We start from the raw sequence: 27,953 nt of genomic DNA on the forward strand, positions 1-27,953 counted from the left end.
AAGTAAAACAGTGCTCCTTCCCTTCCGAGCTCTCCTGTGTGCCCAAACAGGGGTTTACCCCAACATATGGGGTATCAGCGTACTCAGGACAAATTGGACAACAACTTTTGTGGACCAATTTCTCCTGTTACCCTTGGGAAAATACAAAACTGGGGGCTAAAAAATAATTTTTGTGGGAAAACAAAAAGATTTTTTATTTTCACGGCTCTGCGTTATAAACTGTAGTGAAACACTTGGGGGTTCAAAGTTCTCACAACACATCTAGATAAGTTCATAGAGGGGTCTAGTTTCCAATATGGGGTCACTTGTGGGGGGTTTCTACTGTTTAGGTACATTAGGGGCTCTGCAAACGCAATGTGACGCCTGCAGACCAATCCATCTAAGTCTGCATTCCAAATGATGCTCCATCCCTTCCGAGCCCTCCCATGCGCCCAAACGGTGGTTCCCCCCCACATATCGGGTATCAGCGTACTCAGGACAAATTGGACAACAACATTTAGGGTCCAATTTCTCCTGCTAACCTTGGAAAAATACAAAACTGGGGGCTAAAATATAATTTTTGTGGAAAAAAAAATATTTTTTATTTGCATGGCTCTGCGTTATAAACTGTAGTGAAATACTTGGGGGTTCAAAGCTCTCACAACACATCAAGATGAGTTCCTTAGGGGGTCTACTTTCCAAAATGGTGTCACTTGTGGGGGGTTTCTACTGTTTAGGTACATTAGGGGCTCTGCAAACGCAATGTGACGCCTGCAGACCATTCCATCTAAGTCTGCATTCCAAATGGCGCTCCTTCCCTTCCGAGCCCTCCCATGCGCCCAAACGGTGGTTCCCCCCACATATGGGGTATCAGCATACTCAGGACAAATTGGACAACAACTTTTGGGGTCCAATTTCTCCTGTTACCCTAGGGAAAATACAAAACTGGGGGCAAAAATATAATTTTTGTGGGAAAAAAATTTTGTTTTATTTTTATGGCTCTGCATTATAAACTTCTGTGAAGCCCTTGGTGGGTCAAAGTGCTCACCACACATCCAGATAAGTTCCTTAGGGGGTCTACTTTCCAAAATGGTGTCACTTGTGGGGGGTTTCAATGTTTAGGCACATCAGTGGCTCTCCAAACGCAACATGGCGTCCCATCTCAATTCCTGTCAATTTTGCATTGAAAAGTCAAACGGCGCTCCTTCCCTTCCGAGCTCTCCCATGCGCCCAAACAGTGGTTTACTGCCACATATGGGGTATCAGCGTACTCGGGACAAATTGGACAACAACTTTTGAGGTCCAATTTCTTCTCTTACCCTTGGAAAAATAAAAAATTGGGGGCAAAAACATAATTTTTGTGAAAAAATATGATTTTTTTTATTTTTACGGTTCTGCATTATAAACTTCTGTGAAGCACTTGGTGGGTCAAAGTGCTCACCACACCTCTAGATAAGTTCCTTAGGGGGTCTACTTTCCAAAATTGTGTCACTTGTGGGGGGTTTCAATGTTTAGGCACATCAGTGGCTCTCCAAACGCAACATGGCGTCCCATCTCAATTTCTGTCAATTTTGCATTGAAAAGTCAAACTGCGCTCCTTCCCTTCCGAGCTCTCCCATGCGCCCAAACAGTGGTTTACTGCCACATATGGGGTATCAGCGTACTCAGGACAAATTGGACAACAACTTTTGAGGTCCAATTTCTTCTCTTACCCTTGGAAAAATAAAAAATTGGGGGCAAAAATATAATTTTTGTGAAAAAATATGATTTTTTATTTTTACGGTTCTGCATTATAAACTTCTGTGAAGCACTTGGTGGGTCAAAGTGCTCACCACACATCCAGATAAGTTCCTTAGGGGGTCTACTTTCCAAAATGGTGTCACTTGTGGGGGGTTTCAATGTTTAGGCACATCAGTGGCTCTCCAAACGCAACATGGCGTCCCATCTCAATTCCTGTCAATTTTGCATTGAAAAGTCAAATAGCGCTCCTTCCCTTCCGAGCTCTCCCATGCGCCCAAACAGTGGCTTACTGCCACATATGGGGTATCAGCGTACTCAGGACAAATTGGACAACAACTTTTTGGGTCCAATTTCTCCTGTTACCCTTGGTAAAATAAAACAAATTGGAGCTGAAGTAAATTTTTTGTGTAAAAAAGTTAAATGTTCATTTTTATTTAAACATTCCAAAAATTCCTATTAAACACCTGAAGGGTTAATAAACTTCTTGAATGTGGTTTTGAGCACCTTGAGGGGTGCAGTTTTTAGAATGGTGTCACACTTGGGCATTTTCTATCATATAGACCCCTCAAAATGACTTCAAATGAGACGTGGTCCCTAAAAAAAAATGGTGTTGTAAAAATGAGAAATTGCTGGTCAACTTTTAACCCTTATAACTCCCTAACAAAAAAAAAATTGGTTCCAAAATTATGCTGATGTAAAGGAGACATGTGGGAAATGTTACTTATTAAGTATTTTGTGTGACATATCTCTGTGATTTAATTGCATAAAAATTCAAAGTTTGAAAATTGCGAAATTTTCAAAATTTTCGCCAAATTTCCGTTTTTTTCACAAATAAACGCAGGTACTATCAAAGAAATTTTACCACTATCATGAAGTACAATATGTCACGAGAAAACAATGTCAGAATCACCAGGATCCGTTGAAGCGTTTCGGAGTTATAACCTCATAAAGGGACAGTGGTCAGAATTGTAAAAATTGGCCTGGTCATTGACGTGCAAACCACCCTTGGGGGTAAAGGGGTTAATCTCCCACTTTTTTTTTTTTCTGGGAGAATTTTAAAAAAATCTGGCCCAGTATTACACACTAGGTTTTCTGTGGCACAAAATTAGAGACAGATGCCACACACAGCACTGGCACTGAGGCAGAATTGCCAATCCTAATCTCCCACAATTTTTTTTTGTTTCTGGGAGAATTGTCAAAAAATCTGGCCCAGTGTTACACACTAGGTTTAATGTGGCACAAAATGAGAGACTGATGGCACACACAGGACTGGCACTGAGGCATAAATGCCAATCTTAATCTCCCACTATTTTTTTTTTCCTGGGAGAATTTAAAAAAATCTGGCCCAGTGTTACACACTAGGTTTTATGGGGCACAAATCCTGAGACAGATGGCACACACAGGACTGGCACTGAGGCAGAAATGCCAATCTTAATCTCCCACTATTTTTTTTCCTGGGAGAATTTAAAAAAAATCTGGCCTAGTATTACAAACTAGGTTTTCTGTGGCACAAAATTAGAGACAGATGCCACACAGAGCACTGGCACTGAGGCAGGATTGCCAATCTTAATCTCCCACTATTTTTTTTATTTATTTATGGGAGAATTGGCAAGAAATCAGGCCCACTGTTAGACTGTATGTTTTCTGTGGCACAAAATGAGAGACAGATGGCACACACAGGACTGGCACTGAGGCAGAAATGCCAATCTTAATCTCCCACTATTTTTTTTTTCCTGGGAGAATTTAAAAAAAAATCTGGCCCAGTATTACACACTAGGTTTTCTGTGGCACAAAATTAGAGACAGATGCCACACACAGCACTGGCACTGAGGGAGAATTGCCAATCTTAATCTCCCACTATTTTTTTGTTATTTATGGGAGAATTAGCAAGAAATCAGGCCCACCGTTAGACTGTATGTTTTCTGTGCCAGAAAATGAGAGACAGATGCCACACACAGGACTGCCACTGATGCAGATTTGCCAATTTTAATCTGCACCTTTTTTTTTTGTTTTCTTCAGGGAGACTAGTGAATAAATCTGGGCCACTGTATTAGAGTATATTTTCTGTGGCAGAAAGTGGCTTGAAGAGATATAACAAAAAAAAAAAGGGACTGTCCTACAATTACTATCTCCCTGCAGTAATCTCAGCAAAGTATGGCAGGCAGCAATAACAAGGAGTGGACTGCTGCACAAAAAAGTCAAAAGTGTGGACAAACAAACAAGATAGCTGTGCAGAAAGGAAGGAGCAACAGGATTTGTGCTTTGAAAAAAGCAGTTGGTTTGCACAGCGGCGTACAAACAGCAATGCAGCTATCAGGGAGCCTTCTAGGGCAGCCCAATGAGCTACAGCACTGAGGGGAAAAAATGTAGCCTCCACTGTCCCTGCAAACAAAAGGTGATGTTGGACAGTGGAAATCGCTACAGCACAAGCGGTTTGGGGGTTAATGTACCCTGCCTAACGTTATCCCTGCTTCTGACGAAGCGGCAGCAACCTCTCCCTATACTCAGATCGGCAGCAGTAAGATGGCGGTCGGCGTGCACGCCCCTTTATAGCCCCTGTGACGCCGCAGAAAGCAAGCCAATCACTGTAATGCCCTTCTCTAAGATGGAGGGGACTGAGACCTATGTCATCACGCTGCCCACACTCTGCGTCCACCTCCATTGGATGAGAAATGGCGCTTTTCGCGTCATTGAAACGTGACTTTGTCGCGAAAGTCGCTGACCGCGTGGCCGACCCCACACAGGGATCGGGTCAGGTTTCATGAAACCCGACTTTGCCAAAAGTCGTCGACTTATGAAAATGACCGATCCGTTTCGCTCAACCCTAATGGGGACTCTATCTTTCAGCATGGGTGCTGTGAGACACCAGGCCATCTGCCCTGCCACTCCATTGCCGCTGTGGCGGTGGTCGTCGCACAGCTCTGCTCCATGGAGGCGATGGGGACTCCTTTCATTTGGGGTTGGTGCTGTGTGGCGGTCATTGCTGTGGTTTTGTGCTGGTGGGGCGGCATGGTCTGAAGACACTGGGCCATCTGCCTTGTCTGTTAATTGCCAGTGAGGCGGTGATCAGCGCGTGGCTCTGCTCTGTTAGGGCTGTATGGACCCACTACGAGAGTTGCTGTGACATGGCAGTGGGCTTCATACAGTCTGATCAGAATGTTAAACTAAGAACCTCATGTTCAGTTATATATTTTTTTTACTAGTGGCTTTAGATCATTGTATGATGGGAGGTGCTGTCCATTCTCTTTTTTTTTCAGCATCTTTATGAATGTGACTTGTTTAATATTTATATTACATTTTCAGGAGCTGGTAGCTTTTGGATTAAGCAACATATTTGGTGGCTGTTTTAAAGGCTTTGCTGCAAGTACTTCATTGTCAAGATCTGCAGTCCAAGAAAGCACAGGAGGGAAAACTCAGGTAAACATTCCTCAAATTATTTTGCCAATTACTTAAATATATCATCTAAAAGCAACTGTATTTATCAGGTACCCGGGACTTGAGCCCCTTTCCCTTCATCCATCTCCACATTTCCTTCACCCTTCTATACTCTCTTTTCCCCATCTCCCAGTTGAGACACAGCTCAGGTAAAGAAAAATAGTAGTTGGCCTCATTTATCAATAACTAGATGGTAGCCCGATATTAACGCATCGGGTATTCTAGAATATGTATGTAGTTTATTTATGAAGATTTTAAAATAATACATTGAATACACCGGATACTGCCTGCCACAACCAATTTAGCGAAGCGTGGTTCAAATCCCGCGCCAATTTGCAGCCAAACTGCGCCTGTCGCTGATTGTTCGCAGCCGGCCACGTAGTATATAGCACAGCCACGTATTATATTGCACAGCCACGTAATATATAGCACAGCCACATAGTATATACAGTGGGGCAAAAAGGTATTTAGTCAGTCAGCAATAGTGCAAGTTCCACCACTTAAAAAGATGAGAGGCGTCTGTAATTTACATCATAGGTAGACCTCAACTATGGGAGACAAACTGAGAAAAAAAAATCCAGAAAATCACATTGTCTGTTTTGTTAACATTTTATTTGCATATTATGGTGGAAAATAAGTATTTGGTCAGAAACAAAATTTCATCTCAATACTTTGTAATATATCCTTTGTTGGCAATGACAGAGGTCAAACGTTTTCTGTAAGTCTTCACAAGGTTGCCACACACTGTTGTTGGTATGTTGGCCCATTCCTCCATGCAGATCTCCTCTAGAGCAGTGATGTTTTTGGCTTTTCGCTTGGCAACACGGACTTTCAACTCCCTCCAAAGGTTTTCTACAGGGTTGAGATCTGGAGACTGGCTAGGCCACTCCAGGACCTTGAAATGCTTCTTACGAAGCCACTCCTTCGTTGCCCTGGCGGTGTGCTTTGGATCATTGTCATGTTGAAAGACCCAGCCACGTTTCATCTTCAATGCCCTTGCTGATGGAAGGAGGTTTGCACTCAAAATCTCACGATACATGGCCCCATTCATTCTTTCATGTACCCGGATCAGTCGTCCTGGCCCCTTTGCAGAGAAACAGCCCCAAAGCATGATGTTTCCACCACCATGCTTTACAGTAGGTATGGTGTTTAATGGATGCAACTCAGTATTCTTTTTCCTCCAAACACGACAAGTTGTGTTTCTACCAAACAGTTCCAGTTTGGCTTCATCAGACCATAGGACATTCTCCCAAAACTCCTCTGGATCATCCAAATGCTCTCTAGCAAACTTCAGACGGGCCCGGACATGTACTGGCTTAAGCAGTGGGACACGTCTGGCACTGCAGGATCTGAGTCCATGGTGGCGTAGTGTGTTACTTATGGTAGGCCTTGTTACATTGGTCCCAGCTCTCTGCAGTTCATTCACTAGGTCCCCCCGCGTGGTTCTGGGATTTTTGCTCACCGTTCTTGTGATCATTCTGACCCCACGGGGTGGGATTTTGCGTGGAGCCCCAGATCGAGGGAGATTATCAGTGGTCTTGTATGTCTTCCATTTTCTAATTATTGCTCCCTCTGTTGATTTCTTCACTCCAAGCTGGTTGGCTATTGCAGATTCAGTCTTCCCAGCCTGGTGCAGGGCTACAATTTTGTTTCTGGTGTCCTTTGACAGCTCTTTGGTCTTCACCATAGTGGAGTTTGGAGTCAGACTGTTTGAGGGTGTGCACAGGTGTCTTTTTATACTGATAACAAGTTTAAACAGGTGCCATTACTACAGGTAATGAGTGGAGGAAAGAGGAGACTCTTAAAGAAGAAGTTACAGGTCTGTGAGAGCCAGAAATCTTGATTGTTTGTTTCTGACCAAATACTTATTTTCCACCATAATATGCAAAAAAAATGATAAAAAAACAGACAATGTGATTTTCTGGATTTTTTTTTCTCAGTTTGTCTCCCATAGTTGAGGTCTACCTATGATGTAAATTACAGACGCCTCTCATCTTTTTAAGTGGTGGAACTTGCAGTATTGCTGACTGACTAAATACTTTTTTGCCCCACTGTAGCACAGCCCACGGAGTATATAGCACAGCCCAAGGAGTATATAGCACAGCCCACAGAGTATATAGCACAGCCCACGGAGTATATAGCACAGCCCACGCAGTATATTGCACAGCCCGCATAGTATATTGCACAGCCCATGCAGTACCACGCACACAGTATATAACACAGGCCACGCAGTGTATAACACAGGCCACGTAGTGTATAACACAAGCCACGTAGTGTATAACACAGGCCACGTAGTATATAGCACAGCCCACGTAGTATATAGCACAGCCACGTAGTATATTGCAGAGCCCACGTAGTATATTGCACAGCCCAGGTAGTACATTGCACAGCCCACGTAGTACATAGCACAGCCCGTGCCGTATATTGCACAGCCCGCGTAGTTCATTGCACAGCCCACATAGTACATTGCACAGCCCGCTTAGTATATTGCACAGCCCGCGTAGTACATTGCATAGCCAACGTAGTACATTGCACAGTCCACGTAGTACATTGCACAGCCCGCGCAGTATATTGCACAGCCCACGTAGTACATTGCACAGCCCGCGCAGTACATTGCACAGCCCACGCAGTATATAGCACAGCCCGCGCAGTATATTGCCCAGCCCGCGCAGTATATTGCCCAGCCCGCGTAGTATATTGCACAGCCCGCATAGCATATTGCCCAGCCTGCGTAGTATATTGCCCAGCCCGTGCAGTATATTGCACAGCCCGCGTAGTACATTGCACAGCCCGCGTAGTATATTGCCCAGCCCACATAGTATATTGCCCAGCCCACATAGTATATTGCCCAGCCCACGTAGTATATTGCACGACCCACATAATATATTGCGCAGCCCATGTAGTATATAGCAATGTGGGCATCATATCCCTGTTAAAAAAATAATTAAAATAAAAAATAGTTATATAGTCACCCTCCGTTGTCCCCCAGATCCAAGCGAAACAGTTACCGACGCTCCTCGGCTCTAGTCTCCAGAGTGCATTGCGGTCTCACGAGATGATGACGTAGCGGTCTCGCGAGACCGGTACGTCATCATCTCGCGAGATTGCAATGCATGGAGTGGTCACCGGGGCGTCGCGAGGAACGGGAAAGGCCTGTTCCTGAGTCAGGGGCCAACGGACGGTGAGTATATAACGATTTTTTATTTTATTTATTATTTTTAACATTAAATCTTTTTACTATTGATGCTGCATAGGCCACATCAATAGTAAAAAGTTGGTCACACAGGGTTAATAGCAGTGTTAATGGAGTGCGTTACACCGCGGTCCGTTAGCGCTGCCATTAACCCTGTGTGAGCACTGATTGGAGGGGATTATGGAGCGGGCACTGACTGCGGGGAGGAAGGAGGGGCCATGTTGCCGCCGGACTGTGCCCGTCGCTGATTGGTCGTGGCAATGGTCGTGGGCATTTTGCCACGACCAATCAGCGACTTGGATTTCCATGACAGACAGAGGCCGCGACCAATGAATATCCGTGACAGACAGACAGAAAGACAGACAGACGGAAGTGACCCTTAGACAATTATATAGTAGATAACTTGGGGAGGTTTGGGAAGAAACTTCTTTCTTATCTTTGAAAATTGGGAGGTATGGGTAGAGCTGTTAAACCATATGTTCTGTAGGTCCACTCATTAGCACTGCCCACTTACAAATTATGTAAACACAAAATCAAAAGGGGTATTTTCAAATTGTCTCTAGAGCAGCTCAGCACTGTAATTCTTCCATATTATTGGAGGGGTAGCAGGCACTCTTCTTTGAGTGACAGTTCTGGTTAGATTCCTTCTGCTACTGTTATTGTTCTGATGCCTACACTGTTATTGCTATATTTGTATACAGAGATGACAGGACATTAGAACAAACACATGGCTCACATTTTGATTTTTTTCTCTTTATGTCTTTAACATTACAACTTAATTTTAAATTTTGATAGATTCAATTTATACAGATGTGGCGATGCCACATGTGTTTTCTTTTTTATCCTCTTGATATTTAAATGGGGAAAATAGAAATTATTCACATTTGGAGTATTGGGTACTTGAACCTTGATCTTATCAGTAGCTCTATAAACTGTACTGCAATAGTACTGTTGTATATAACTAAAATATTGGTATTAGCAGGAGTAATGACACGGTAGGCACAAGGGCCTTTATGAGGCCCCGGCTGCTAAGGCGAATCATCTGAATTCTTTGGGGGTGGGAAGCGGGGAGAAAAGTGGGTGTATAGAGAGCACATCGAAAATGCAGCTGTTAGAAATTAACAGTGGCATTTAAAGGGTTAACAGCTGCTGTTACAGACAGATGATAACTGTGTAACACAGTCGGCATGTGCCTAGTATGGTGATGGCTCGGTTGCTAAGCTCCTTATGTATAAACAGGCAGCTGATGTTGGTAGAGGTTATGGGGACAAAGCACAGCAAAGGCAAAGTTTTCTATATCTTCCTATATTTTGAAATGGTTGGTATTAACTTACTGAGAACTACAGGGTGGACCATTTATATGGATACACCTGGGTGGGCCACTTATAAAGATACATCCAAAATGGCCAACTACAAATTGGCCGCCATGGTCACCACCCATCTTGGAAAGTTTTCCCCCTCCCATATACTAATGTGCCACAAACAGGAAGTTGCTATCACCAACCATTCCCATTTAATTTAGGTGTATTCATATACATGGCCCACCCAGGTTTATCCCCATATATGGCCCACCCTGTATAATATCAGCACAGCCATTGCAAAATGTACGGAGCTGTGCCTAGCAAACAATGACTGGGATATGGTGCTTGCTGGGGCATCATGGCCTATCCAATCAGCAATCAGTCAGACCTCTAGCACCCCCACCGATTTAACATTGTTACCGAACCCAAAAAAGATACTCACCTAAAAATATATTATTATTATCCTTCCAATGCACGTATAACTGATCACAGATAAAAACACAATCTTTATTAAATAACAAAAATACAATTCCTTCTTGATGAACAGAGACTGACTAGAAATAATAAAACGAACAAAAAAAAAAAAAACAAAGTCTCAACCATAAAGATATTATGATATGGCAATCCACCTTAACCCACAAAAAAGGTCTGTATGCATATCGTCATTCACAAAAGAGACGACTTATCAGGACACTGTATTATACCTTAACTAATATTGTAAGACATACACCCCTATAAACATTTAACTTATTAGTCCTGAACAGACACCCAACACTAAATGTGCAAAACCCAGACCTGGGGAGTCCCTATTCACTATAGGAGCTCCCCTGCTGATTAACCATTAAGGTATGTGTGGCACCCCAGGAGTCCGGATGCCACAGTGGCAATGCCTCCCTCACAGGGGGTAATGCCATGCCTGGAAGCAAGAAGGGATCACCTTAACAGGTAACACTAGCATGCAACACTTTCCTGACTTCAGACCAGAAGGGGGAGCTATAAACCCAATTTCAGGGGAGCTTTCCAGATAACTTCTGGTCTGGAGGCTGGGTTAGTCAGTTAGTCAGAGACAGTGAAGGAAGAGGAAGCAAGTGAGGAGAAACTGGGGATAGGAGCTGCAATTGACCCCAGGACTGAGCGCAACAGACCGGACACCGGAGTCTGTGGTTGTCTGGGAACTGTATGCCCCACAACTGAATCTGGAGAACAGGAGATTGCAGGTCTCCTGGCTACATCTGAAGGCACAGCAGCAAACTAGAGAGCCTGGAGCCACCACGATGGAGTGACATCAGGAAAAGGCTCAAGCTGCCTGCCATGCGGGTAGAGTTCCACTTAAAAGACAGACTGAGAGAGGGACTTGAAGAGAGCTTAAGGCATCAAGAACCTAAAGAACAGCGCAGTAGGGAGGCTTCCAACCCCACCTGGCTAGGGGGATTCTGAACTGCTTCCAGGCTGCCCAGGTTTCCAATACCACCTGTACCTGTGCTCCAGACTGCACCTACAATTGAAGGTAAAGAAACTACAGTCCCTGTGTCCTCCAATCATTCCTGCACCCCAACTTCCACAACCCCTCATAGACTGTTCTGGTAGCCCTGGGGCCCCGCTCCACCTGTGGGGAGCAGGACAATCCTAGCTGCATCACCATCGGCCCCAGCGGTCCCTTTAAGCAGCGTCGGCTCTATAGCCGAATACCACAGGTAGCGTCATGAACAATCCCCTATAAACATTCCTTCATCCCTTTTAATTGCACACCCAGGGTCACGGACCAGGTCACTGCTGCCGTGACCACCCCTTTAAGAGCCGTCCAACCCGGTTCTGTGTACCCCATGGCCCTAGCGGGTGTTCCATATGCAAAGGAAAGTACACTGCATTTCTTACAATAAAGGATTAGTTCACTAGTTGTTTAAGGTGGTTGTGAGTCAGTAATGCAGGCCGCATGTCAGCTACTGAACTCTCTCTCACAGCAGCCCACTATACAGCCTTCAATGAACACCTATTCAAATTATTTGAATCATGATTGCACACATCCCAATTTATATCATGATACTGCACTTATTACCTTAATCAGCCATGAAAAAGCTCATTGTTGAGCACTGCTCCTGGTGCACACAGATCTCCCATAGAAGACAGCAATCACACTGTCAGCGTGTTTACTCAGCTAATCTCCTCTCTGGAGAAGCTGGAATTCTAATAGCTTAATTCCATCCCTGAACTCAGGCTGACATTGTTCACTAACATCCCTTTAATGGCTGATTTAGTGTATCATTCACTGAAGGAGCACACACCACATGCACTCCATTTAGAGATCATAGTGCAATGACTTATGGTGATCTGCTGTGAAGTCACTGAGCTTGAACTGCAGTGACCTCATCACTGACTTTTTCCCACGGTGCTGAGGTCACGGCAGTTCAGCCCTGCTGGGAACACAGCCTCAGTGACCGGAGGTAATCTCGATGATGTCACAGATGCTGCGCTCATTCACCAGTGGTTCTCAGCCTGGATGGTCACATCTTCGCACAGTCCCGGTTGAAAACTATTAATCTCCCAGACATGGATTATCTTGTGGGACAGAACGACCAAAAGGTGAGGGATATTGTTGTTTTTTTATTTTAGTTTTACTGCAGGAGAACGAGGACTTCGATGGAATAGGTGTTAGGTGAGTATAATTGTGTTTGCTATTTTTAAATAAAATGGAAAAGTGTGTTTAGTTTTGTTTCTAATAAAGGACTTTATTCTGGCTGTGTCTTTATTTACCATGTAAGTATAGGATTAGGATTAGTAATGGAGAGGTGTCTAATAGACACCTCTCCATTACTAAGCTGTGGGCTTGATGTCACCTGACAATACAAAGGTGACATCAACCCCACAAATATGAACCCCACTTCCCACCACTACAGGGCAAGTGGGAAGAGCTGGGCAAAGCGCCAGAATTGGTACATCTAATAGATATGCCTTTTCTGGGCGGCTGCAGGCTGCTATTTTTAGGCTGGGGGTGCCAATAACCATGGTCCCTTTCCAGCCCGAGAATACCAGCCCCCAGGTGTGAGCTTTAGCAGGGATGGTTGTCAAACATGATAGGGAAACTCCTGCTGTTTTTAATTATTATTTATTTAAATAATTAAGAAATACGGTGTGGGGACCCCTCTATTCTTGATAACCAGCTTTGCTGAAGCTGACAGCTGAGGGTTGCAGCCCCCAGCTGTGAGTTTTGCCTGGCTGGTTATCAAAAATTCAGGGGAACCCATGCAGGTTTTTTTTTTTTCAATTGACACCAGTGACTGGTGGTAAACTTTATACCTCCGATCACAGCTGAGTGCTCACGCTCTCATCTGACAGCATGGGAATCGCAGCTCTCTATGACCGACGGGGATGATTTAACTGCTGATCAGGAGTGATACGCCTGTGTTTCTCACGCTGTCATACAGCATGGGAAACACCGGCTTTTGTGGTGTGTATGTTCGGCTATAATTGGTGGTTAAATTAGCGAATATTGCAAATTCGGCAATCATGAGCTGAACCGAATATTGAAACATTTGTGGTCTGCATTACTGACTCACAACCACCTTAAACAGCTAGTGAACGAATCCCTTATAGCAGGGGTCCCCAACCTGTAGCTCGGAAGCCACATGTGGCTCGCGGTCTCATGAATTGTGGCTCGCGGCTGTCTGCCACCTTCGTGCATTGGCTCCAGATTTAGTAAACTGGTATGAAGAGCACATCTCAAAATGGTGAACTTTGTGAGTAGCCCTGCACCGAAGAGCAGATTTGGGTACACATCTACTGGTTTGGGGGGTTAGATATAATTTAAGTATGGTACGCTGGAGACAGGATGATACTTCCGGTCAGAGGGGGTGCGTGATGGGGAATTCTGAATGTGGTGGGAACCCCTTGATATTGGTATACTGCTTCAGGGTGATTTATATGGAAAAGCTTTGGTTATACCCATAATGGGGGCTTTGGTTGCCACTACTGTGAAGGGAGCAGGAGCTGGATGTGGCTCGCGACACTCTTGCAGGGCTGAATGTGGCTCTCAAGGTCAGAAAGGTTGGGGACCACTGCCTTAAGGTACCGTCACACTCAGCGACGCTGCAGCGATATAGACAACGAGCCGATCGCTGCAGCGTCGCTGTTCAGGCCGCTGTAGAGACGTCAAACACAGCAACTCCAGAACGATGCAGGAGCGATCCAGTGACGTAACGGCGACTCACTTATCGTTCTCGCAGGTTGTTAGCTCCATGTAAAACATTGCTGGCATCGTTGCTTTTGCTGTCAAACATGACGATACACGCCGACCTGACGACAAAATAAAGTTCTGGACTTCTAGCTCCGACCAGCGATGTCACAGCGGGATCCAGATCACTGCTGCGTGTCAAACACAGCGAGATCGCTATCCAGGACGCTGCAACGTCACAGATCGTTGTCGTTCTCGTTGTAAAGTTGCTGAGTGTGAAGGTACCTTTAGAGTAAAGGTACCGTCACATTTAGTGACGCTGCAGCGATCTAGACAATGATGCCGATCGCTGCAGCGTCGCTGTGTGGTCGCTGGAGAGCTGTCACACAGACAGCTCTCCAGCGACCAACTATGCGAAGTCCCCTGGTAACCAGGGTAAACATCGGGTTACTAAGCGCAGGGCCACGCTTAGTAACCCGATGTTTACCCTGGTTACCAGTACTAATGTAAAAAAAAAAAACACTACATACTTACATTCCAGTGTCTGTCCCCCGGCGCTGTGCTTTCCTGCACTGACTGTGACGGCCCGCTTGCCATAAAGCACAGTGGAGAAGTCACTGCTGTAATCTGTTTTACGGCTGACCGGCGCTGACAGTGCAGGGAAGCAGAACGCCAAGGGACGCGACAGACACCGGAATGTAAGTATGTAGTGTTTTTTTTCTACATTTACACTGGTAACCAGGGTAAACATCGGGTTACTAAGCGCGGCCTTGCTCTTACTAACCCGATGTTTACCCTGGTTACCAGTGAAGACATCGCTGAATCGGCGTCACACACGCCGATTGAGCGATGTCTGCGGGAGATCCAGCGACGAAATAAAGTTCTGGACTTTCTGCTCCGACCAACGATGTCACAGCAGGATCCAGATCGCTGCTGCGTGTCAAACACAATGATATCGCTAGCCAGGACGCTGCAACGTCACGGATCGCTAGCGATATCATTGTGAAGTTGGTCAGTGTGAAGGTACCTTAATGAATGCAATGTGTTTTCCTTTGCATATCTTAATGGTTAATCAGCAGGGGAGCTCATAGAGTGCATAGGGACTCTCCAGGTCTGGGTTTAGCACATTCAGTGTATGGTGTGTTCAGGACTAAAGATACCTTCACACTGAACGATATCGCTAGCGATCCGTGATGTTGCAGCGTCCTGGCTAGCGATATCATTGAGTTTGACACGCAGCAGCGATCTGGATCCTGCTGTGCCATCGTTGGTCAACGCAGAAAGTCCAGAACTTTATTTCGTCGCTGGACTCCCGCAGACATCGCTGAATCGGCGTGTGTGACGCCGATTCAGTGATGTCTTCACTGGTAACCAGGGTAAACATCGGGTTACTAAGCGCAGGGCCGCACTTAGTAACCCGATGTTTACCCTGGTTACCAGTGTAAATGTAAAAAAAAAAAAAAAACACTACATACTTACATTCCGGTGTCTGTTCCCCGGCGCTGTGCTTCTCTGCACTGTGTAAGCGCCGGCCGGAAAGCACAGCGGTGACGTCACCGCTGTGCTCTGCTTTCTAGCCGGCGCTTAGTGCAGAGAAGCACAGCGCCGGGGGACAGACACCGGAATGTAAGTATGTAGTGGTTTTTTTTTTTTTACGTTTACGCTGGTAACCAGGGGAAACATCGGGTTACTAAGCGCGGCCCTGCGCTTAGTAACCCGATGTTTACCCTGGTTACCAGGGGACTTTGCATAGTTGGTCGCTGGAGAGCTGTCTGTGTGACGGCTCTCCAGCGACCACACAGCGACGCTGCAGCGATCGGGATCGTTGTCTAGATCGCTGCAGCGTCGCTAAATGTGACGGTACCTTAATAGGTTAAATGTTTTTAGTGGTGTATGTCTCGTTGCAATATTAGTTAAGGTATAAGACAGTCTCCTGATGAGTCGCCTCTTTTGTGAATGACAAACGTGTAGAGACTTTTTTTGTGGGTTAAGGTGGATTACTACCCAAAAAAAGCGCATCAATATTAAAAAAAAAAAAACTTTTAAGTTATATTTGCATTTTAAACAGTTATACATAGTCACTTTTCCAGCTAAATATGGTATAACAAAAGAATAAGATAATAAAGCATCAAATTGATGTAGGTTTTTGGTGTGACGTCTACTCCGCCAATGGTTGTCCCAGCAAACTGTGAACAGCAAGGCACAAGAGAACAGACTGGGGTTATCGAAAAGAACAACTGAGATCCATTTCCAATGAGTTAAAGGAATACTTTCCACTGGTTTGCAGGATGGAAGCCAGATTTTGAGATTGTTGGGGAGTCTCAGTGGTCAGCATAATAAGATGCTTTTGTGGGGAAAAAAAATTCAAATTGTGTACATATCTATAAATTTTTCATTTTGGACATAAATTAATATTTAGTGGATTTATAGGGTGAAGAATATAAAGACAAGAGGCAATTAAGATAACACCCAATAGCAGAACATGAATATAAAGATGGAAATTTGACATGCATTTCCTGAAAATTGTATAAAAATGGATACAGTAGGCTAATGTACTTATTCAGTCGTATTTTTCACCTCTGTCTTTTTGTAACTCACTGTGTATTATTAAAATATTGAAGAATAAAGTCAAGCCCATTAGAGCTTGGCTGAGTAGATTACATAAGAAGGAAAACACTCAGCAGGATCTAGGAGCAACATGGCAGATGTGACAACCTACATGGTGAGCTGCAGCATGTGCTACATGTTCACAGATCGACCAGAAGAAGAATTAAATTTCACCTGTCAGAAGTGTAGACTAGTGGCCCTTTTAGAAGAAAAGGTGCGGGGTCTGGAAGAAAGAATAGCAACTTTGAAACTCATCAAAGAGAATGAAGACTTTCTAGACAGAACAGAAGCATCTCTACTGGTCACAGAAGGTGAAAAAAGTGTCAGAGAACCTCCAAAAGCAGATGAGTGGAAGCATGTGACCAAAAGAAGCAAGAAGACCATAGAGAAATCACCAACCACACAACTGAAGAACCGATATCAAATCTTTGTAGAGGATGAAGATGGCACACCTAAGGATGAAGCAATACCTGCAAGCAAAAAAGAAAAGGGCACACAGCAACAAGTGACAGCAAAAAGTACAGCCAAGAAGCAACGAAGAGTGGTGGTGGTGGGAGACTCACTACTGAGAGGCACAGAAGCAGCCATCTGCAGACCGGACATAACTGCAAGAGAAGTATGCTGCCTTCCAGGTGCGATGATCAAGGATGTGACCGATACCAAAGCTCTTCAGCTCCAAGGACGTCCACCCATTTCTTCTGATACATGTTGGCACCAATGACACGGCAAGGAAGGACCTACCGACAATCTGCAAAGACTTTGAAGAGTTGGGGAAGAAAGTAAAGGAACTGGATGCACAGGTAGTTTTTTCTTCTATCCTTCCAGTAGACGGGCATGGCACCAGGAGATGGAACAGGATCCTTGATGCAAACAACTGGCTAAGACGATGGTGCAGACAACAAGGATTCGGATTCCTGGACCACGGTGTGAATTACTTGTACGATGGACTCCTCGCCAGAGACGGACTACACCTCAACAAACCTGGGAAACACACATTCGCCAGAAGACTCGCTACACTCATCAGGAGGGCGTTAAACTAGAAGAAGAGGGGACGGGAAGAAAAACATTAGACTTGAACAAAGAAGATCCAGGAAAACAAACTCAGAAGGGAGGTAAGAACATTTCTAAAACAATCCACAGCGAGGAGATTGGAACAAAACAAAATCCTCTAAACTGCATGCTTGCAAACGCCAGAAGCCTGACAAACAAGATGGAAGAACTAGAAGCAGAAATATCTACAGGTAACTTTGACATAGTGGGAATAACCGAGACATGGTTAGATGAAAGCTATGACTGGGCAGTTAACTTACAGGGTTACAGTCTGTTTAGAAAGGATCGTAAAAATCGGAGAGGAGGAGGGGTTTGTCTCTATGTAAAGTCTTGTCTAAAGTCCACTTTAAGGGAGGATATTAGCGAAGGAAATGAGGATGTCGAGTCCATATGGGTCGAAATTCATGGAGGGAAAAATGGTAACAAAATTCTCATTGGGGTCTGTTACAAACCCCCAAATATAACAGAAACCATGGAAAGTCTACTTCTAAAGCAGATAGATGAAGCTGCAACCCATAATGAGGTCCTGGTTATGGGGGACTTTAACTACCCGGATATTAACTGGGAAACAGAAACCTGTGAAACCCATAAAGGCAACAGGTTTCTGCTAATAACCAAGAAAAATTATCTTTCACAATTGGTGCAGAATCCAACCAGAGGAGCAGCACTTTTAGACCTAATACTATCTAATAGACCTGACAGAATAACAAATCTGCAGGTGGTCGGGCATCTAGGAAATAGCGACCACAATATTGTACAGTTTCACCTGTCTTTCACTAGGGGGACTTGTCAGGGAGTCACAAAAACACTGAACTTTAGGAAGGCAAAGTTTGACCAGCTTAGAGATGCCCTTAATCTGGTAGACTGGGACAATATCCTCAGAAATAAGAATACAGATAATAAATGGGAAATGTTTAAGAACATCCTAAATAGGCAGTGTAAGCGGTTTATACCTTGTGGGAATAAAAGGACTAGAAATAGGAAAAACCCAATGTGGCTAAACAAAGAAGTAAGACAGGCAATTAACAGTAAAAAGAAAGCATTTGCACTACTAAAGCAGGATGGCACCATTGAAGCTCTAAAAAACTATAGGGAGAAAAATACTTTATCTAAAAAACTAATTAAAGCTGCCAAAAAGGAAACAGAGAAGCACATTGCTAAGGAGAGTAAAACTAATCCCAAACTGTTCTTCAACTATATCAATAGTAAAAGAATAAAAACTGAAAATGTAGGCCCCTTAAAAAATAGTGAGGAAAGAATGGTTGTAGATGACGAGGAAAAAGCTAACATATTAAACACCTTCTTCTCCACGGTATTCACGGTGGAAAATGAAATGCTAGGTGAAATCCCAAGAAACAATGAAAACCCTATATTAAGGGTCACCAATCTAACCCAAGAAGAGGTGCGAAACCGGCTAAATAAGATTAAAATAGATAAATCTCCGGGTCCGGATGGCATACACCCACGAGTACTAAGAGAACTAAGTAATGTAATAGATAAACCATTATTTCTTATTTTTAGGAACTCTATAGCGACAGGGTCTGTTCCGCAGGATTGGCGCATAGCAAATGTGGTGCCAATATTCAAAAAGGGCTCTAAAAGTGAACCTGGAAATTATAGGCCAGTAAGTCTAACCTCTATTGTTGGTAAAATATTTGAAGGGTTTCTGAGGGATGTTATTCTGGATTATCTCAATGAGAATAACTGTTTAACTCCATATCAGCATGGGTTTATGAGAAATCGCTCCTGTCAAACCAATCTAATCAGTTTTTATGAAGAGGTAAGCTATAGGCTGGACCACGGTGAGTCATTGGACGTGGTATATCTCGATTTTTCCAAAGCGTTTGATACCGTGCCGCACAAGAGGTTGGTACACAAAATGAGAATGCTTGGTCTGGGGGAAAATGTGTGTAAATGGGTTAGTAACTGGCTTAGTGATAGAAAGCAGAGGGTGGTTATAAATGGTATAGTCTCCAACTGGGTCACTGTGACCAGTGGGGTACCGCAGGGGTCGGTATTGGGACCTGTTCTCTTCAACATATTCATTAATGATCTGGTAGAAGGTTTACACAGTAAAATATCGATATTTGCAGATGATACAAAACTATGTAAAGCAGTTAATACAAGAGAAGATAGTATTCTGCTACAGATGCTACAGATGGATCTGGATAAGTTGGAAACTTGGGCTGAAAGGTGGCAGATGAGGTTTAACAATGATAAATGTAAGGTTATACACATGGGAAGAAGGAATCAATGTCACCATTACACACTGAATGGGAAACCACTGGGTAAATCTGACAGTGAGAAGGACTTGGGGATCCTAGTTAATGATAAACTTACCTGGAGCAGCCAGTGCCAGGCAGCAGCTGCCAAGGCAAACAGGATCATGGGGTGCATTAAAAGAGGTCTGGATACACATGATGAGAGCATTATACTGCCTCTGTACAAATCCCTAGTTAGACCGCACATGGAGTACTGTGTCCAGTTTTGGGCACCGGTGCTCAGGAAGGATATAATGGAACTAGAGAGAGTACAAAGGAGGGCAACAAAATTAATAAAGGGGATGGGAGAACTACAATACCCAGATAGATTAGCGAAATTAGGATTATTTAGTCTAGAAAAAAGACGACTGAGGGGCGATCTAATAACCATGTATAAGTATATAAGGGGACAATACAAATATCTCGCTGAGGATCTGTTTATACCAAGGAAGGTGACGGGCACAAGGGGGCATTCTTTGCGTCTGGAGGAGAGAAGGTTTTTCCACCAACATAGAAGAGGATTCTTTACTGTTAGGGCAGTGAGAATCTGGAATTGCTTGCCTGAGGAGGTGGTGATGGCGAACTCAGTCGGGGGGTTCAAGAGAGGCCTGGATGTCTTCCTGGAGCAGAAGAATATTGTATCATACAATTAGGTTCTGTAGAAGGACGTAGATCTGGGGACTTATTATGATGGAATATAGGCTGAACTGGATGGACAAATGTCTTTTTTCGGCCTTACTAACTATGTTACTATGTTACTATGTTAATGTTGTGTTGAGTGAAAGCAGTATTAACCTGGAAAAGCTTGTAATAAAATTAGCTACTAGTGATATTTCATAATATCATGAATAATAAATTTTATAAATAAAAGTTTTGGGGCACAGCTGTTAGTAACTGAATTTAGGTTTTTCATTTGGTCTCATTGTCACAGGTGTATAAAATCCAGTGTCCAACCATGCACTTTGCCTTTACTAGCACGTGTAAAAGAATGGACCATTCTAAAGAGCTCACTGAATTAGTGCATAGTACTATAATAGGATGTCATTGTTATAACAAGTCAGTCGGTGAAATTTCTTCCCTCCTACATATTCAATAATCAACTTTGAGTCGTGTAAGTTGAAGCATTTAGGAACCAGAGCAACTTAGCAAAGTCATTGAGTGCTCAAACACATGTAGCATAAAAGTTTTTGATGCTGTGCGACTCAGTAACTGCAGAGTTCCAAAACTCACGACATTAACATTAGCATAAAAACCATGTATCCAAAGGTTCATCATATAAGTTTTCATGCCCAATTAGCTGAATCCAGGTCTTACATCGCCAAGCACAATGCCAGGCGTCAGATAAAGTGGAGAGGTGGGAGTGTGTTTTCTGGAGTGACGAATCATGCATCTCCAGCGTCGCACTGGAGCACCTTGGGCCCACCAGAGAAAATCATTCTTGGGGCTCACTATGTAGCTACATAGAAATAAATACAAGACCACCAATTGTGTGGTAAAACATGCTAATATCAGGGTATAACATAAGGTAGTACATAATTATGTAGCAAGGGTTAGGGTAAAATCCTAGAGGGGTAGCCCCCTCATAGAATATAATGCAGCACCCCACAAAATATAATGCAACCCCCTTAGGTATAACGCAGTCCCCACCATAGAATATAATGTAGCACCCTCATAGGGTATAATGCAGCCCCCCTCATATAGTATAATGCAGCCCACCACAGAATATAATGCAGCCCTCCAATAGAGTATACTGTAGCCTCCTAATAGGACATAATGCTGCCCCCCTCATATAGTATGATGTAGCCCCCCAGAATATAATGTAGTCCCCTGAGAGAATAATGCAGCCCCACCACAGAATATAATGCAGCCCCCCTTAGAGTATACTGTAGCCCCCTCATATAGTATGATGTAGCCCCCCAGAATATTATGTAGTCCCCTGAGAATCATGCAGTCCCCCAACAGAATATAATGTAGCCCCCTCATAAAGTATAATGCAGCCCCTCTCCACCCCATCATTGTCCTCATCACCACCTCCATCATTGCCTTCTCCCCCACCACCCCTATCATTCTCCCCCACCACCCCAACACTGCCCATTCCACCACCTCCATCATTGCCTCCTCCCCCACCATCATTGTCCATTACATCACCTTCATCATCACCTCCATCATTGCCTCCCCATCACCAATGCCTCCCCCCACCACCATCATTGCCCATTTCATTGTAGAGAAGAAATCAAAGCCAGCACTCAATCAGTATAGTTCACGGTGCTAGTGAACGGGATGTTTAATCCCATATGTCATAAAGTCAGAAAAATCACTGCACTCGTATGATTTTCAGATGCATAAATTGAAGAGTTTATTTAAATTGAAGAGGATAAGATACTAGGCGAATTGACGTTTCGGCCAACTCATGGCCTTGTTCACAAAACCGCTGTAACAAGCAGAGAAACAAAACAACATTTACAAACAGGTAAATATATACATATATACAAATATACAGAAGGGAGCAAAGAATCCATATCAAAATCGATGAGCTGCCACTGGACATCTTATGTAACGACCAAAACGGAACGTATTCTACAAAACTGGAATATACAGAAAAAGGTGGATCGTACAAAAAGAGGAAAAAAGTCCATAATATTTGCAAAACCGGTACTGGAGGAAGAACATACCCTGTTGAAATTCTGTTGCATATAAAGAAGGATCCTTTACTTTGTGTAGAGTTATATACAATGGTATGGCGATATACCTAAAGAGAACAATATAGCATGAGATAGCAGCTAAGGTTTCATATCCCCAGGTAGCGGTCCAACCAAGACAATAATTGTGTATATCTAGTGGTACAGACCAAGCGTCCCTTTAATCGTGTCTACATGGTGTAAGCACCCTGTATAGTGCCCATGTTGCAAGTATAAATCAAAATACTGACCCAGCTGGAACGCTAGACAACGTATGTCCATGCAAAAGAGCCGTATCTGCGGCTGGAACAGATCCTGTGTCTGGAATATATATGCATATATGAGTATGAGGCATAAATATTATGTAGTAACGGGATTGTGAAATATGAAGACATAGTAATACCTGTCCTGTGGATACAGTGGGCAAAATTATAGATCAGGTACTGGTCGTCCCGTAAATTCTGATATGTCCTCAGAGTTAGATAGAAATATGGTGCTGTGGGCAGAACAGAGTGGAGGATACATGTTGGATCAAACCTTGTGCGGGGAATAGTCAGTGGGACAAATATGTATATGGCATAGCTACACTAGATACCTGTGTTAAGTAGGTAAGCAGGCGACCCAATTGGTTCATAAAGGAGAACCCCCTTGAGGGAATGGTATGCTGCCAGTAGATAAAGCAATGTCGTCCCTGTAGGCGGAGAGGATAATACATGCTATAGAAAATTCTCATAGTGACAAGACACTTATCTGATGGTGACTCCATAGTCTCACGTTTCCGTAGTGCAGGCAAGGCGCAAGCGTTGGTGGCGTAGTGGGGGAGGCCGACACAATCCTGTGTCTAGGCAATGGAACCGCTCAATGAGGTGCATGTTGTCCGGCGTTATATCCAGATCCCCGGCCGGTCATGTGACCGGAAGTACCAGGGGACGCCGGCGCCTGCGCAGGAGCTATCCATTCTCCTGCTGAGGAGTGTAACTTGGCGCTTGCGCACAGAGCCCCATGTCAGGCGCCTATGTACAGCGCCTGCGTCCGTATGTGAGGGACTCTAGTGTGGCGCCTGCGCACAACGTGTCGGGCAGAGCGCTCGTGCGTGGTGATTGGAAGGGCAGCGCCTGTGCGTTATGCTATGTGGCCCCATATTTCAGTCAGTCTGACGCCTGCGCACACCGCATTACACAGAATGTAATGAACTGGAGATAGAGATCCAGCAGCTAAATGTCTCTATGGCCATTGATGTTATAGCAAAATGTCAAGGGGTGCCTGTAAGTGTGCCTAGGAAGGAATAGTATCATGTCTGGTTGAGTCATGTCCAAAGGAACGGGGAAAGGAGGGTTAGACAATAACAGACCATCCTACAGGTGCACCCTAAATAAGTACTGGGAAGCATAACACTATAATGTATATAACCACAATAGATACAATGAAATGACATTAATAATGGTAGGAGTCCAAACGAAAAGAAATAAATGAGAAAATAAGAAAAAGGGAAATAAAAGAAAAGAAATGAAACAACGGAAATAAAAAGAAATGAAAAGAAAAAATTGGATAATGGTACGAAGGAAGGGAATAATATATTGGCTATTGGTTAATTGAAATTATGGGTGAAATTAATGAAATAATAAAAATAAAAGATAAAAATAAAAATAAACAAAGTAAAAAAAGTAAAAAAAAAGTAAAAAAATAAAAAAGGGAAAAATGAAAAAAATGAAAAAAATGAAAAAAATGAAAAAAAAAAAAGAAAAAAATGAAAAAAATGAAAAAATGGGAACTAATATAAGGAAACTTTATAAAGGAGACTATTAGGGTATGCGTCTTACCATCCAAAACGCGTTTGTCATAGAGGTTGGTAGTGCAAAAAGTCAATTGGCCTATATGGGAGAATAATTAAGTTAGCCAGTCTATCTCGCGGTTCAAGCCACGTGGATGTAGATTGTCAAGTGTGTAGATCCAAAAGGTCTCACGCTGTTTCAATAATTTAACATGATTCCCTCCTCGTCTAGGACGGGGAACCTTTTCTATGACCTGGAATCTAAGTTGTGCTATGCTGTGGTTGGCTTCTTTGAAGTGAAGGGGGAGCCATACTTTACCGCAACGAATAGTTGATTTATGGTTAGAGATGCGATCTCTAACCGCTTGGGTGGTCTCCCCTACATAAAGTAACCCGCAAGGGCACTTAATGATGTATACCACAAAATTTGTTTCACACGTGTAATAGTCCTTTATTTTGTAAGATTTACCTGTCCTTGGATGTACCACTTCGTTGCCCTTAATCACATTCGAGCAGCTCATACAACCCAAGCATGGGAAGGTCCCTGTGCATTTCTGGCCTGTGAGTGTTCTATGTGTCGGTGTTTTTAGAGTGCCCAGATCCGCCCTGACAACCCTATCCCTTATGTTCTTGGGTCTTCTTGTACACATCAGGGGGGGTTCCTTGAATATGGGAATCGTGGGGTATGCTTTATTCAAGAGTGGCCAGTGTGCCCTGATTAGATTGTGTACCCTGCGCATAGTGGGGTGGTGACTATGTACAAATGGGAGTCTAGGGTTTTTAATTCTAGATGTATCGTCCTCTATTTCATTAAGAATTTTGGTAGATTCAGTTTCAAGAAGGTCCGTGGGGTAGTTACGGGCCTTGAATTTAGTGGACATCTCTTGTAATCTGGTAGCTTTCAGATCCGGGTCTGAGACAATTCTAGATACCCTTTTGAACTGGGACCTAGGAAGGCTATCTTTCGTGGACTTGGGGTGGCAACTGTTGTAAAGCAGAAGGCTATTACAATCAGTTGGTTTGGAGTATAAGTCAGTGCTTAAATTACCCAAGGAATTTTTAAGGACTTTAGTGTCTAAGAAGGTGACTTCACTATTGTGGTAAGTAAGTGTGAAGGTAAGCTCCGGACGAATGGTGTTAATAGCTTCGTAGAATGCCTGTAAGCTGGTATGGTTCCCTTGCCAGATACAGAATATATCGTCGATATATCTGTACCAAACTAATGCGTTTTGTTGAAAAATAGGGTTGGCATATACATACTCCCTCTCGAAGTGGTCCATGTATAGGTTAGCGTATGCTGGGGCCACATTGGACCCCATCGTGGTGCCGCATGTCTGTACAAAGAAATCGTCTTCAAAAAGGAAGAAGTTCTCCCTAAGGACCAAGTTCAAGAGGTCTATGCAGAGATCATGTGTGTTCCTGTCAATGCCTGCTTCCTGAAGTGTAAGTGAAACCGCTGTAACACCCCTATCATGTACGAAAGAGGTGTAGAGGCTGTTTACGTCCAAAGTACAAAGAAGGCTATCTGGCGGAATGTTAGAAATATTACGAATTTTAGATAAAAAATCGCTGGTGTCCAGTATAAAGGATTTAGTTAACTTGGTATAAGGTGTGAGAATTTTTTCCAAGAATTTTGAAAGGGGATTGAGCACTGAGTCCGTTGAAGCGACGATCGGGCGGCCAGGGGGATTCTGGAGATTTTTATGTATTTTCGGCAGAATGTACAATACTGGGGTAATTGGATGATGGTTAATGAGGTAAGTTTTGGTTTTGTTGTCTATGGTGCCTAAATTCAGGTATTTGTCAACTACAGTATTGATTTTCCGCTGTGTGGAGAATTTAGGGTCCCCCTGGAGTTTTTGGTAAGTATTCGTGTCAGATAATTGGCGTCTTATTTCGGTGACATAGTGATCCTTATTCATAATTACAATGGCTCCCCCCTTGTCCGCGGGTTTAATTACAATGTTTCTGTTCTCACTTAGTGTGTCTAATGCTTGCTTCTCTATGGGACTAAGATTGTGTCGGACAGGGAGGAGACCAAGACGTTGTTCATGTATAGTCTCTTTGATATCTCTATCAAGGAGATTGATGAAGGTGTCTACTGCATGATTGGTTTTTGGTGGAACAAAGGAGCTAGGATTCCTCAGGCCCAGTGATCCCAAGGTAATGCCAGCCTCTCTGCTCTGACTAGATGTGGTGCCCAATCTGTTCACTACTGTGTTTGGAAGTTAGTTAAAGTGTACCTTAAGTCTTATATTTCTATAAAACCTTTGAAGATCCTTTTCGAGTTGAAAAGAATCCCATCTAGGGGTAGGGCAGAAGGAGAGGCCCATATTTAAGACTTTTAGCTCAAGAGGAGTCAGAGCACATACGGACGCAGGCGCTGTACATAGGCGCCTGACATGGGGCTCTGTGCGCAAGCGCCAAGTTACACTCATCAGCAGGAGAATGGGTAGCTCCTGCGCAGGCGCCGGCGTCCCCTGGTACTTCCGGTCACTTGACCGGCCGGGGATCTGGATATAACGCCGGACAACATGCACCTCATTGAGCGGTTCCATTGCCTAGACACAGGATTGTGTCGGCCTCCCCCACTACGCCACCAACGCTTGCGCCTTGCCTGCACTACGGAAACGTGAGACTATGGAGTCACCATCAGATAAGTGTCTTGTCACTATGAGAATTTTCTATAGCATGTATTATCCTCTCCGCCTACAGGGACGACATTGCTTTATCTACTGGCAGCATACCATTCCCTCAAGGGGGTTCTCCTTTATGAACCAATTGGGTCGCCTGCTTACCTACTTAACACAGGTATCTAGTGTAGCTATGCCATATACATATTTGTCCCACTGACTATTCCCCGCACAAGGTTTGATCCAACATGTATCCTCCACTCTGTTCTGCCCACAGCACCATATTTCTATCTAACTCTGAGGACATATCAGAATTTACGGGACGACCAGTACCTGATCTATAATTTTGCCCACTGTATCCACAGGACAGGTATTACTATGTCTTCATATTTCACAATCCCGTTACTACATAAGATTTATGCCTCATACTCATATATGCATATATATTCCAGACACAGGATCTGTTCCAGCCGCAGATACGGCTCTTTTGCATGGACATACGTTGTCTAGCGTTCCAGCTGGGTCAGTATTTTGATTTATACTTGCAACATGGGCACTATACAGGGTGCTTACACCATGTAGACACGATTAAAGGGACGCTTGGTCTGTACCACTAGATATACACAATTATTGTCTTGGTTGGACCGCTACCTGGGGATATGAAACCTTAGCTGCTATCTCATGCTATATTGTTCTCTTTAGGTATATCGCCATACCATTGTATATAACTCTACACAAAGTAAAGGATCCTTCTTTATATGCAACAGAATTTCAACAGGGTATGTTCTTCCTCCAGTACCGGTTTTGCAAATATTATGGACTTTTTTCCTCTTTTTGTACGATCCACCTTTTTCTGTATATTCCAGTTTTGTAGAATACGTTCCGTTTTGGTCGTTACATAAGATGTCCAGTGGCAGCTCATCGATTTTGATATGGATTCTTTGCTCCCTTCTGTATATCTGTATATATGTATATATTTACCTGTTTGTAAATGTTGTTTTGTTTCTCTGCTTGTTACAGCGGTTTTGTGAACAAGGCCATGAGTTGGCCGAAACGTCAATTCGCCTAGTATCTTATCCTCTTCAATTTAAATAAACTCTTCAATTTATGCATCTGAAAATCATACGAGTGCAGTGA

At 43.7% G+C, this 27,953-nt stretch overlaps 1 protein-coding gene across 2 annotated transcripts in view; it reads left to right on the top strand.

Annotated features, from left to right (window-relative positions):
• The window catches only part of LOC138676115 (chloride anion exchanger-like), a 149,448-nt gene that overhangs the window by 97,564 nt on the left and 23,931 nt on the right, over positions 1 to 27,953 (top strand). For both annotated transcript variants that reach the window (XM_069765043.1, XM_069765044.1), the window contains one exon: positions 5,023 to 5,136. In XM_069765043.1, the coding sequence (XP_069621144.1) occupies positions 5,023 to 5,136 (114 nt within the window). The remainder of the gene's footprint in view (positions 1 to 5,022; positions 5,137 to 27,953) is intronic.

The sequence above is a fragment of the Ranitomeya imitator genome, chromosome 4 (genome assembly GCF_032444005.1).
Source record: "Ranitomeya imitator isolate aRanImi1 chromosome 4, aRanImi1.pri, whole genome shotgun sequence".
Taxonomy (NCBI): Eukaryota; Metazoa; Chordata; class Amphibia; order Anura; family Dendrobatidae; genus Ranitomeya; species Ranitomeya imitator.